Raw genomic sequence first — 14,821 nt, forward strand, 5'->3', positions numbered from 1 at the left:
CCCGTATTGCCCCATGAGGAGTGTAGGAGCCCAGGGATAGGTAAGTTGGTCCTGACATTTGAGATGAGAGTGACCAGCCTTACACATCCATGAGTGGCATTACGTGAGCAATGAACCCCAACTACCTCTTGGATATAAACCTGCGCAGGCTCAGTCCGACAGGAGTGCCTCAATTACCCACAAAACCACCATGTGCCTTAATTTTGTTATATAGTTACCACCCAGCATAGTAAATGGTTTCCTGGTGTACAGGAAACCATTTGGCTTGTCACTCAGTGTAGAGTCACCCGTAGACAGAAGGAAGAGGCAAGATTAAAAAAAAGAAAGATAGAAGAGAAAGGAAAAGAGTAAAGGGCAGTCACCCAAGAGCAGCACTACTTCGAGTGAGTGGATGGTCAGTGTCCCCACCTACCGCTTGCCTTATGCACACCTGATAAATCTGCTTTCATGTTTACTGTATTTTAATTATGCCTTTATGTCCATAGAATGAAGTGGGGAATGCTTTAATGGAGGGTATTCATATCCCTTTCATTCCCAGTACTTTACTAACCAGGTGCTCAGATGAAACATGCCTTTACTCTCTCTCTCTCTCTCTCTCTCTCTCTCTCTCTTTCAGTGCAAGATAGAAGGAACGAAAGCTAGAAGCCTGCAAGATTGTTATCTTCAAGAAAAAATAAAAATATGAGAGCCAAATTTAAGATACAGGTACATTAATTTTGAGATACCTGGACACACTGCATGTAAAAGACTGCATTATGAGATGTAATAACTCATAAACCAGCCAGTTTGATTACATTTGTAATGAATGGTTGATTATCCAGTGTGTTTATTTTTTATTTTCTATCTATCTATCTATTGCCAGATGCCTCAATCCTGTTTGGGGTGGCCATAAACAAATCGCCTCCACGTCGCCCTGTCCCCCGCCATTTCACTGCCCTGCTCCCAACTCACACCCCTCTCTCTCATATACCTCTCCACCCCATCCCTCCATCTCATCCTCAGCCTCCCCCTCCCACTTATCCCCTCCACCTCACTCACATACACTCTCTTCGTCAGTCTTTCACCCTCCATCCTCTCCACATGGCCAAACCACCTCAGTATGTTCCTCATAATGCTTCCTATCATATCCACATCCACACCACAATGCTCCTTTATATACTCATTCGTCAGCCTGTCTCTCCATATGACTCCACAGGCTCCTCTTAAATAACCCATTTCCACTGCTCTCACTTTTGACTTGTGTCCTTCCAACAACGTCCAAGCTTCACTTCCATACGTTAGAGTTGGTATCACAATACTGTCATGTAGTAACTTTTTCACTTCCGTGCTCACTTCCCTGTTTCTTATCACTGCTTTCAAAGAACCAGCAACCTTTCTTCCCTGCTGTACCTTTTGAAGCACTTCACCCTCCAAACCTTACTCATCACACTACCCAAGTACTTAAACGTAGTCACATTTTCCAATTCCTCACCATCCAACCTCACTGTACATTCACTGACTTCACCTCTCTCAAAGACCATCACTCTACTTTTCCCTACATTCACCTTTAGATTCCGTTTCTTACACACTCCCAAACTCATCCACCAAGCCTTGCAGCTCCCCTTCGTCTTCACTCAACAACACAGTATCATCTGCAAACAACAGTACAGGGAGTTTCCAAACACTATCCTCTCTCACCAGGGCCACTCCAACATCCACTACCCTACCTTGTACCTCTTTTATTACCCCATCCATGTACAGATTGAACATCCATGGAGACATGACACATCCCTGTTTCAACCCAACCTTCAAAGAGAAGAATTCACTTAGTTCACCATCCACACGCACTGCAGCCTTAGCACCATCATACATACTCTTCACAGCATTCAGCAACTTCCCATCTACTCCATATATTCTTAATACTTTCCACAATCCTTGTCTATCGACCCTGTCATATGCTTTCTCCAAATCCATGAAAGCCGCATACAACTTCTTTCCCTTCTCTAGAAACTTTTCCACTAAAGATCTAAGAATGAATATCTGATCTACACAACCTCTTCCCTTCCTAAAGCTTCCCTGTTCTTCTCCAACTAATTCCTCTGTTCTTTCTCTGACTCAGTCAATAAGTATCCTACCATACACTTTTCCTATTATACTAAGAAGACAAATGCCCTTATGATTACCACACACTTCTTTTTCCCCTTTTCCTTTGTACAAGGGAATAATTATACCTGACTTCCAATCCTCCGGAACTCTATCTTCCTCCCAGGCCAATCTGCACATTTTCCACATCCATTCTTCTACTATCTCTCCCCCATGCTTCAGCATTTCACCACACACTCCATCAATTCCTGGGGCTTTCCCCAATTTAACTTTCTTCATTGCTTCCACAACTTCTATCCTGCTGATTTCTTCCTGTCTTCTCACCTCCCTCCTTCTCCCAGCCATTCCCCAGTCACTTATACTCGCATTACTTCCATCCTCTATGTTCAACAATTCCTTAAAGTGTTCTCTCCATCTGCTCACTTTTTCTTCTTTCTCCACTAGTAATCTACCATTTTTATCTTTCACTCCCCTACTAATCTCACTTCCACCCTGTCTTACTCTCTTCACCTCTTTCCAGAACATTTTCTTACAGTCCCTCCACTTTACACTCAAATTCCTTCCAAATTCCTCATCCACTCTCTTCTTACTCTTTCTTGCTAATCTTTTCGCCTCTCTCTTTCTTTCTACATATAACTCTCTCTTCTGCCTCTCAACTTCTTCCACGCCCCTATTTCTCATCCATTCATTGTATGCTTTCTTCTATACTACATATCAGTACTTTTATAACTTTTCAGAACTACTGATGAGAAGGTGGACAGTTCTTTACCATACCTCCAGATTCATGCTAACTTTACATTGTAACCTCTGTCTTGCAGAATGTATACCATAAATACCATTGAAGTTTTAGTTTTTTTTTTTCCCCCCCCCAACCCATTTCTTACTACTGGCTTAATTTATCCTTTGCTATCACTAATCCCTTCAGCCCAGTAATGTATTTTCATTCATTGTTTTTACTTAAGGACAATTTTGTTAACTTTGGAGAAACCATTTGTATAGGGCCAGGATAGATACGGTATCCATTAACCCTTTCACAGTCAGATTTCTCTCCTTGAGTGGAATAAAATCATGTGGAGACAGCATAAAGTGGATATATGTCATCAGATTAAAGAAATTAACCTCAATCTGCACTCATCAGGACTGTGTGGGCATTGGGTAAAGGTGACACTGTGGAAGCATGGCGGACACAGATGGTTGTGGTGCAGGCAGTGTCGCGCTTTATGACCGAGTGCAAGGAGGAAAACTGGATGCTGCCACTCATGTATACTGCATGCCTTGATCTCAGGTGATTTCCTTAAATTGATATTGCAACTTTGATCTCAGGTGATTTCCTTTAACAGATATGCGTGGTTTGATCTCAGATGATTTCCTTTAACTGTAATGTAACCTTTGATCTAAAATTATCTCCTGTAGCAAATACATAGCCTTTGATCTCATAGTGATTTTTTTTTTTCTTTTAGACTGATATGCATACTTTGATCTCAGGTGAGTTCCTTTAAATGGTATTCCATTTTTATGAAATAGTGCTTGTACAGTATGATAGTCTTTCTGGCTTTGTAAAACTCAGTCATAAGCTTTGCTGGGCAGGGTCTCCCATAACAGAAAAGAATGATTCAGCAGTAGCTGCAACAAAATACTCAAGTGACTGATGTCCTGCAAAAGGACTAAGTAGCGTAGCCTCAGGCTTTTATATTCCTAATAAAGGTGTTATAAAGGATTGGATGAGTCATGGATATATGCTTAAGAAAATAATGGTCACTTTGCTTTGTTTACACTTTAGTGTCTTATATCCTGTGAGTTTGTGTTATTTCTTTGTCATCATCCTCCATCGTGTTACACACAATGTTTGATACTTTGCAGGTTGTTTGCTGTTGGTGCAGACTTGGAGTTGACCAGGACAGGTGCGAAAAAAGCTGGTGAAACACTGGAGAAAGCAGCCGAGGCACTTATGAGCTGCTTCAGGGTGTGCGCTGCAGACACGTAAGATTAACCTCTTCCATCAGCTTTTTTTTTTTTTTTTATTTTTTTTTTTAACATTCAGATAATTTAAAGCTTAGGGAAGGTACCTTGTGTTGAATGGGTTTATTATGGCTGTATCTTACCCCGTCACTTTGAAAAGCCTGTCCCTAGCTGAATAAAACTGACTAGATATGGCAAAAATATAGTGAAAAAGACATCCCAGGTTAAATAGGTAAATGTAATGAGTTATTTATATGCTGATGAGTGAAAACAAAATTTATATATACAGTATATATATATATATGGTATACCATATAAATTTACATAAAGCTACAGAATGTGGTGAAAGTTTTTGGCATACCACGTTGAGTCAGGTTACCAGGAGTTTGAATGATGAGTGAATGGAAGCATGGCCCATTGGAGTGGGCAGACTTGAGCTGTCTGGACATTGTTACCACTCACGCTGCCCTAGGGTGGGAAAGGAGGTCTGGATGATGATGGAAGGATTGAACCTGCTGGTGAGTCTCTTGAATGCGTGGAGGAGTTTTGTTATTCGGGAGACATGTTATGTGCTGGAGGTGGGGCTGGAAATAGCTCTGTGGTTAGGGTGAGAAGTGGTTGGAAGAAGTTCAGGAAGCTGGTGCCTCTCCTGACAGAGAGAGGACTCTCCCTCCGTGCTAAGGGTTCTTTGTATTCTGCGTGTGTTAGGAGTGTAATGCTGTATGGTAGTGAGACCTGGGCAGTAAAGGAAGAGGATATTCCCAGGCTCAAACATACTGAAATAATGATTAGGTGGATGTGCAGTGTGTCCCTGAGTGCAAGGCCTGGGGCAGCTAGGTTTACAGTGGAAGAGTTGAGGGGTAGGATGGGACTGGAGTCCATTGGTGTTGTGATGAGGAGAGGTAGGTTGAGGTGGTTTGGACATGTGGAGAGGATGGGTTCAGAAAGTGAAGTGTTAGGAGTGGGGTTGTGATGGGTTGACCAAAAAAGACCTGGGATGAGGTCATTAAGTGTGACCTCAGGGTTAAAGGACTGAACAGGGAGGCTGCCAGAGATCGAGTAACATGGAGGGCCACCATTAGGTGACCAAGGCTGATGCGTGCAAGCATGTTGGAGCCTTCAGAAACTAAATGAAACGAAGGTAGACACTGAAAAAGGTTGAGAAAGGTGAAGTAAGAAGTATACAGTACTTCATCAAGTGAGTGGGTAATGGTTGCCACCACTACCTAAAATATAATAGATATAATGTCATCAGCATGCAGGGATTAAGATTTTGTATAAAACATATGGATAGGACAAGGGTGCATCATATTTTTAAGTTTGCAGTAACTGGATTGGCTCTACCTCATCCATTATCCACTCCAGTGTATCCTCTTCAGGTGTATTGAGATCCAGAAGGGCTAAACTGTTCAGTCCAGACATTTAACCCTTTGAGATTCCGATGACGATTTTGATCATCATTTCACATCCAACCTCAGAGATTCCAATGACCCTTTTAATCGTCATTTTAAGACACTTTTGTAAAATATTCACCATAAATCACGTTTACGCGACTTGAGCGTGACATCACGTAATGCGTGGTGGATACTGCACGGCTGGTCTGACTCGTGGCTTTGTTTCTTTATCACTTTATTCTTGGCGACTATTTTTCTGCAGCAGGGTATAAAATTTTTGTTTTTTTCTTAACTTCAACTCGTCACTTGGACTTATTGTTTTCTTTGTTTTCTTTTTTTGAACATACTATGATAAAGTGCAACTATTCAGCTTGAAAGTAACACCACAACCAGCATCCTATCATGAAGAGTGTATTTACACTGACCGATCAAAGAAAAAGATTGCGAAGTGAATATTCAACTGAGACTAAAATAAAATTGTTGCATCTCTTTCCTATCACTTCACTGCGTAATAAAATGGAAGAATTATCATAATCCATATATCACTGTAAAGGTAATTTATTGTAGTTTTGCATGGTTTAAACCAGATTTACATATCTTTGTTGTTGTTTTTGTTTTTTTTGCCGAGTATTTTTCTATGGCAAGGTATAAAATTTTTGTTTTTTGCCTAACTTCAACTCGTCATTCTATTATATTTTCTTTGTTCTCCATTTTTTAACATACTGCAGTAAAGTACAACTATTCAGCTTTAAAATGAAACCAAAACCAACATTCTATCATGAAACTTGTATTTACACAGAGCGAGCAAAGAAAAATATCGCGCCGCAAAGATGTGGGTCAACGTTATAGTTGCTGACTCAAGCACAGACATAATCTGCCTGGGCCAGAAACCTGATAGGGTTAAGATGAGAGTGACCAGGTGCTTTCTCCTGAGTGGCATTAAGAGAGCACTAAACCCAATCACTCGTCAGAAGTAGATCCTAATGGACGACATTTTGGTTGGAGCACCTTTACTCACAAGATCAGCAGGCATCTAAGAATTTGTATGAAGGCAATGTTGCAAATGCACTACACCCACCGTAAAAAAACTTGATCCCATCAACCCTCTGAGACCTATGAAAAACACATTTAAGGTAGGCTTAACTCCTACCATCTCCCGAGTTAATCCGGCTGTTAATGTACCTCTGGCAACACCCTGGACACTCCCAGACTCACTGATGCATGAAATTGCCAGTGCTTGCCAAGCTTTCGTCAGGGGAGGGTGTATGTTGTTGATGTTCCTGCTGCATAAATTCTCAGTTTCTTCCCTACATCTTACTAGAGTTATTTTTTCACCCGACACATTCCAAGATGCCTGTAAAGTACTTGAGTGATGTAAAGTAAAAAATATTAACTCTGATAGGTGAAAACGACACTGTATGTTATGTTGACGTTTTCAAGCTAAATATAGGAGAGTATCAAGGTTTTTTGCGGTGGGTGTACATAAGTACATTTTGCAAAGGTCCACCCCTGATCTCTGCATGCATCAGAGAACTGCCCCAGAAAGAGAAAAATACTCAGGTATGACAGGGGACAATATTAATTTAGTGTAGAGAAAGCTACATGAAAAATACTGTATTGCCTGTGAGGCAGAACGAGAATTTTAGATTGTTTGGATTCGTTTTTTTGAGGGCTCCAACGTGCTTGCATGCGTCAATCATGGTCACTTAATGGTGGCTCTCCATGCTTCTCGATCTCTGGCAGCTTTATTTAGTCCCTTATCCCTGAGGTCACTCTCAATTACCTCATCCCAGGCCTTTTTCAGTCCACCTCTTGCAACCCTACCCTCAACATTAACATTTTCTGCACCCAGTTACTGGTATCATTCCTTATCTTCTCCACATGCCCAAACCATCTCAGTCTACCTCTTCTCATAACAACACCAATACACTCCAGTCCCATCCTACCCCTCAACTCTTCCGTCGTAAACATAGACCTCCCAGGCCTCACACTCAGGGATGCACTGCACATCCACGTAATCATTGTCATTTCTGCACATTTGAGCCTGTGAATATCCTCTTCCTTTACTGCTCAGATCTCACTACCATACATCATTACACTCTTAACACATGCTGCATACAAAGACCCCTTAGCACGTAGGGAGAGTCCTCTCAATGTCAGGAGATGCAACAGCTCCCTGAACTTTTTCCAACCACTTCTCACCCTAGCCACAGAGCTAGCTCCATCCTCACCTCCAGCACATAACATGTCTCCCAAATAACAAAACTCTTTCACACACTCAAGAGACTCACCAGCAAGTTCAATCTTTTCATGTCTGACAATCTCCACCTGCTCTTCCCAACACACCGCACACATGAAATCAGCGTTATGTCGCAGTCTACCTCTATTACCACTACATCTCTTATGCACCCACTTGTCACAGACACTGCACACGATGGAATTACTTCCCATTCCTTTGTGATAAATCGCACGTGGCCTCTCTCCCAGTTCTTTGACATTACTGCCTCCAGCCCTAGATACCATCATTTTTGTTTTATCTGTACTTTTAAGCCCTTGTGCCCCAGAGGCTTTAACAATGAGCAAATAAAAGTATATATTCCATTTCGGTATTGGCCTTTGCCTCTTTGCTTTTGTCTTCTCTTTTCCCTATTTCTGAATTCATTCCATCATAGGAAGATAATGAGAACTTGGATTATGATGACAAGGATTACCCCCTCAGGCGAACAGGAGAGGACTGCACTAAACGGTGGGGTCTGCTGTACCTGGTTAACCAGTTTTTCAAGATCTACTTCAAGATAAACAAACTCAACTTGTGCAAGCCAATGATCAGAGCTATAGAGGCTCTGTCTTTCAAGGATCACTTCTCACTGTCTCAGCTCATCACATACAAATATTACACAGGACGCAAGTACATGTTCGACTCTGACTTCAGATCAGGTGTGTTATAACAGGAAGGATATGGCTTGATTAACCCATTCATGCATGGCCTTAAGTTTGTGGTTAGGCTGTTGCATACACAATGCTGTCCTGGGTGGAGGAGGGGAGGCATAATTGGCAGTTGAGTGACTTTTTCATTCAAAATTTATTTTCCCATGTTCTTTGGTGCAGTTCACATCAAAATGCAACTTCAGGAGTTAATTTTGTGACTCAGGTCATGTCCATATCTAGTTTGATAGGTATTATTTTATGGTGTAATTTGCATCACTCTACATCTTTGGTAAATAAATTTTGTGACAAATCATGCTGTAGTGCATGAGTGGGTTATTAAGAGTATACATGTATGATTAATAATTATTATGTTTGTAATAAATTGTTCTCCCTGCCATGTTCAGGTAGCAAAACAAAAAATTACACACTGTCCAGTCAGTGCTTAACCATGTTCATACTTTCTCAGTGAGGAAAAATATGCCTGTTACCCTACTGTTGTGTAGTTCTTATCTTTGCTGCCTTGCCACCCAGATCCTATCTTAGTGTTTGTTTATATGAAGTATATATACCAGGGGAGAAATTAACCTATTAAATGTTGAGTGTTTTCACTTAGCCCTATGAAATCATCTGACAACAACAGAAAGAGAAATTTCTTATTGCAATATTTGTGGACAGAAGCTTATTTAAGGTACACTACCGGGTATCTGTATATTTTTCATACCGCTGGAAGTTTTTCATTAGCTTAATTAAACTGTCTGATGGTAGCTTCTATCTATCTATCTATCTGTCTATAGCCCGACGCCCTAATCCCGCAAAGGGTGGCCGCAGACAAAACGCCTCCAAGTCACTCTGTCACCCACCATTTGACTCCCCTCCCCCCAACTCACCCCCCCCTCCCTCATATACCTCTCAACTCCATCCCTCCACCTCATCCTCGGTCTACCCCTCCCTCTCCCTCCCTCCACCTCACCTACATACACCCTCTTAGTCAGTCTTTCATTCTCCATTCTCTCCACATGTCCAAACCACCTCAGTGTATTTCTCTTAATCTTTTCTAAAATAAGTTATAACCTCAGTGCATCAACATATATAAGCTAAATTGATTAATGGAGATATGGTGGAACAGTATTAAGATGATGATGTGGTGAATAACTATGTGAGTGAGGTGTTCAGTGAATGAATATATGAGTAAATGAGTGTGGATGTTTAGGAATGAATGGAAATTAAAAACCATATGTGTGTGTGAAATATGTTGTTGTTGCTCAACCTGGTCTGCCTGGCCTAGCAAACCTGTCAACTGCAGGTAAGTATCTGTCCCTGTGGAGTTATCCCGTAAGTACTCTACACTGTTGATGTGTCTGCATCTTAGTGTGGTATGTGCTGTATGGTGTCCCATTATGATTGTTATGTTGTGTGAGCCTATTTTACATTTGTAATTCCACCAAACCCAAATCTAAGCTGGTAACTGAGAAGGGCTGGATGATGTCCTGATATAAGCCTCTTGATAAGCTGTTTAAGGATACCTCTGATGGGTTGATTTTCGGAGAGAAATGCTTGTAGTACAGTGTCCTGATATAGCTGTTGTAATGCCCTGTAAGTGAAATGAGTGTTATTTCTTTATTGCTGGTGCTGAAATGTATGGGGATGGGAAGTTGCTGGAGAGGGTCTGGTTATTTTTGTACAAGGACAATTTTTATGTACCAACTGCCTAGCCCCGGGCTCCTACGCTCCTCATGCGGGAATGTAGGATTGGATGATGGATGGATGGATGGACCTAGCTGTGTTATGTGCTTCATGTCATATCATGACAGGTGTTGTATGTTAGCACAGGCTACTGAATGGAGTTGTTTCCCTCTCACATTAAGAAATTCAATAACAGGGAGGGCATCAGTTTCAAAGTATAAGTGAGCGAAGGGGGAAACCTGTACTGTACACAGGAAAAATCATCTGGTAAATTACCAATATGCTGGGAATCGAACCAGGGACTCTCAGATGAGAGCCAGGCAGCATACCACTACACCACGACCAGGTAAAAGTTAACTCACGTTGTCACAATCTTGTTACCAACGTCCCTCCGCCCCCACTGTGGGCATCAAGAGGATGAGTTAACCCCCTGGCACTCGGGCAAGTAGATGCTTTTAATCTATCCCAAACACTTACGGCAAGTCAGAATGAAGGGGGAAACCTGTACTGTACACAGGAAAAATCATCTGGTAAATTACCAATATGCTGGGAATCGAACCAGGGACTCTCAGATGAGAGCCAGGCAGCATACCACTACACCACGACCAGGTAAAAGTTAACTCACGTTGTCACAATCTTGTTACCAACGTCCCTCCGCCCCCACTGTGGGCATCAAGAGGATGAGTTAACCCCCTGGCACTCGGGCAAGTAGATGCTTTTAATCTATCCCAAACACTTACGGCAAGTCAGAATGTAGGGGAAACCTGTACTGTACACAGGAAAAATCATCTGGTAAATTACCAATATGCTGGGAATCGAACCAGGGACTCTCAGATGAGAGCCAGGCAGCATACCACTACACCACGACCAGGTTTTTACTAACGTTGTCACAATCTTGTTACCAACGTCCCTCCGCCCCACTGTGGGCATCAAGAGGATGAGTTAACCCCCTGGCACTCGGGCAAGTAGATGCTTTTAATCTATCCCAAACACTTACGGCAAGTCAGAATGAAGGGGGAAACCTGTACTGTACACAGGAAAAATCATCTGGTAAATTACCAATATGCTGGGAATCGAACCAGGGACTCTCAGATGAGAGCCAGGCAGCATACCACTACACCACGACCAGGTAACCCGTACCTCACGTTGTCACAATCTTGTTACCAACGTCCCTCCGCCCCCACTGTGGGCATCAAGAGGATGAGTTAACCCCCTGGCACTCGGGCAAGTAGATGCTTTTAATCTATCCCAAACACTTACGGCAAGTCAGCCTTCATTCTGACTTGCCGTAAGTGTTTGGGATAGATTAAAAGCATCTACTTGCCCGAGTGCCAGGGGGTTAACTCATCCTCTTGATGCCCACAGTGGGGGCGGAGGGACGTTGGTAACAAGATTGTGACAACGTGAGTTAACTTTTACCTGGTCGTGGTGTAGTGGTATGCTGCCTGGCTCTCATCTGAGAGTCCCTGGTTCGATTCCCAGCATATTGGTAATTTACCAGATGATTTTTCCTGTGTACAGTACAGGTTTCCCCCTTCATTCTGACTTGCCGTAAGTGTTTGGGATAGACTAAAAGCATCTACTTGCCCGAGTGCCAGGGGGTTAACTCATCCTCTTGATGCCCACAGTGGGGGCGGAGGGACGTTGGTAACAAGATTGTGACAACGTGAGTTAACTTTTACCTGGTCGTGGTGTAGTGGTATGCTGCCTGGCTCTCATCTGAGAGTCCCTGGTTTGATTCCCAGCATATTGGTAATTTACCAGATGATTTTTCCTGTGTACAGTACAGGTTTCCCCCTTCATTCTGACTTGCCGTAAGTGTTTGGGATAGATTAAAAGCATCTACTTGCCGGAGTGCCAGGGGTTAACTCATCCTCTTGATGCCCACAGTGGGGCGGAGGGACGTTGGTAACAAGATTGTGACAACGTGGAGTTAACTTTTACCTGGTCGTGGTGTAGTGGTATGCTGCCTGGCTCTCATCTGAGAGTCCCTGGTTCGATTCCCAGCATATTGGTAATTTACCAGATGATTTTTCCTGTGTACAGTACAGGTTTCCCCCTTCATTCTGACTTGCCGTAAGTGTTTGGGATAGATTAAAAGCATCTACTTGCCCGAGTGCCAGGGGGTTAACTCATCCTCTTGATGCCCACAGTGGGGGCGGAGGGACGTTGGTAACAAGATTGTGACAACGTGAGTTAACTTTTACCTGGTCGTGGTGTAGTGGTATGCTGCCTGGCTCTCATCTGAGAGTCCCTGGTTCGATTCCCAGCATATTGGTAATTTACCAGATGTATAAGTGAGCTGTGGGAATGGTATTAGTGCAGCCAGTGATGATGCAGAGAGTTCTTCTGAATGGTCTGTAAGGTGTTGTAGTCAGTGTTAGATAGACTGTGGGCCCATGCCAGGGAGCAATTGGGCACCATTAACCTAATACTGTATGTTGGTGGTAGAGTAGGGAGAAAGGTTCTTTTTGCTGCCCAAAATCTGTCCTTGAAGTTGCCCTGAGGGCATTGAATCTGGAGACCTGTGATTACTTATAATAAATGAACAATGATATTTATCAGAATATATATAGTGAATATTTGCCTTCTTAGTATGATTGAAAAAATATAAGGTAGAATACTTATTGATAGGGTTAGGCATATAACAGAGGAGCTAGTTGGAGAAGAACAAGAGGGATTCAGGAAGGGAAAAGGGTGTGTAGATCAGATATTTCTTCTAAGATGTTTAATGGAGAAGTATCTAGAGATGGGAAAGAGTGTATGCTGCCTTCATTGTATGAGGAAGGTTTTAAGAATATGTGGAGTGGATGGGAAATTATTGAGTGCTGTGAAGAGTATGTATGAGGGTGTTAGGGCTATGGTGCAGGTGGATGGTGAGCTGAGTGAGTTCTTTGATCTAAATGTGGGACTGAAAAAAGGATATGTGATGTCTCCATGGCTGTTTAATATGTTCATGGATGGGGTTGTAAAGGAGGTGCAAGGTAGGGTAGTGGATGTGAGGGTGGCTCTAATGACTGAGGATGAGGTGTGAAAGATTCTGGTGTTGCTGTTTGCTGATGATACAGTATTGTTGAGTGAAGATGAATGGGAGTTGCAAGGTTTGGTGAATGAATTTGGAACAGTGTGTAAGAAGATGAATCTGAAAGATAATGTAAACAAGATTAAAGTTTTGATGTTTGAAAGGAATGAAGTCACAGAATGCACAGTGAGGTTGGATGGTGAAGATATGGAGAATGTGAGTGCATTTAAGTACATGGGTAGTGTGATGAGTAAGGATGGAAGTTTTGGGGATGAAGTACTTGAAAGGGTACAGCAGGGAAGGAAGGTTGTTGGTTCACCGAAAGCAGTGATGAGAAATAGGAAGGTGAGTATTGAAGTTAAGAAGTCACTGCATGACAGTATTGTGATCCTTACCCTGACGTATGGAAGCGAGGCGTGGACCTTGCTAGAGGGGAACAAGTCAAGAGTGAGAGCAGTGGGAATGAGTTACTTGAGAGGAGCATGTGGAGTGACATGGAGGAACAGGTCGACAAATGAAGAAGTGAAAGAATGCTGTAGGGTGGATGTGTATGTGAATGAGAGAATTAGGAGAAATACACTGAGGTGGTTTGGACATGTGGAGAGAATGGAGAATGAAAGACTGACTAAGAGGGTGTATGTAGGTGAAGTGGAGGGAGAGAGAGGGAGGGGGAAACCAAGGATGAGGTGGAGGGATGGAGTTGAGAGATATATGAGGGAGGGGGGAGTGAGTTGGGGGGAGGGCAGTCAAATGGTGGGTGACAGAGCGACTTGGAGGCATTTTGTCTGTGGCCACCCTTTGTGAGATTAGGACGCCGGGCTATAGATAGATAGATAGAATATCCTTTTACACTTGCAGTTCCCCTTGTTATTGTACTCCAGTGATGAAACATGTGAAATGCAAGTGCATTATGATTTTGATACTGTTTAAATAAATTAGGTAGCAATACTGCCTGGAGTCATGCCCCTTCTCCTTTCCAAATTGCTGGATCTGGTCTTTGGATATCATCCTCTCTGATCCTCTCAGTGTCTTGTTTGTGGTCTGTGAAGTGTCCAGTATCCTATGTCACCCGAAGGATCTTAGTAGAGGGGATGTGTGGCACTGATACATTGCAAAGTGTGATGTTAGGGGTGTATCTGTGCTCATGTTTGTTGATGTTGATGAGTGAGGAGGTGGATTCGGCTGGAGCAGTTGTCTGCCTGCTGTCCTCGAGCCATTCTTATAGTGTTGTTGATTTAGTCTTTTTATAACGTACAGGCTGTATTTGCAATATGGTATGTGAATGTTTTGGTAATGGTCATCTGCGTAAGAGGTAGTGTTTGTGGGTGGTTGGGGTGTGAGAATATCATGCGTGTACAAGGTGAAAAGTGTAGATGAAAGAATAGAACCGTGTGAAACTCCGTTAGGGAAGTTTCATGTTCGTGATGATTTGCCCTGGTATGTAACTTGTGCTTGTCAACCAGGGAAGTAGTTAACAATCCAGCGTTTGGTGGTGTTCTCCATGTTTGTGTTAAAGGTATTGGTAATAAGTTTGCATCAGGGGTTGGCACCAAAGTCCTTACTGAAGTCTATTATTGTAAGAAGTGTACTTACTGTGGGTCTTATTGAGTTGATACCATTAGATGTTTGTTACGTGAGGTTGGTTAGTATGGTGTTTGTGTACTGTAGTGCTGTAAAGCCATATTGTTAGGGAGCTAGGGGGACGTGAAGTGTCTCTTTGTGAAGAATTTGATGTTTAGTAGTGTGAAGGGTC

General features: G+C 42.6%; 1 protein-coding gene across 1 annotated transcript in view; it reads left to right on the forward strand.

Moving 5' to 3' along the window:
* Nucleotides 1-14,821, forward strand: part of PCID2 (PCI domain-containing protein 2) — a 49,358-nt gene that overhangs the window by 12,759 nt on the left and 21,778 nt on the right. The window contains exons 4-6 of the mRNA XM_080268059.1: nt 3,221-3,367; nt 3,943-4,062; nt 8,155-8,372. Of these exons, the coding sequence (XP_080124185.1) occupies nt 3,221-3,367; nt 3,943-4,062; nt 8,155-8,372 (485 nt within the window). The remainder of the gene's footprint in view (nt 1-3,220; nt 3,368-3,942; nt 4,063-8,154; nt 8,373-14,821) is intronic.

This window comes from Coenobita brevimanus, chromosome 26 (genome assembly GCF_032717465.1).
Source record: "Coenobita brevimanus isolate Jiangsu-jjx chromosome 26, ASM3271746v2, whole genome shotgun sequence".
Classification (NCBI taxonomy): domain Eukaryota; kingdom Metazoa; phylum Arthropoda; class Malacostraca; order Decapoda; family Coenobitidae; genus Coenobita; species Coenobita brevimanus.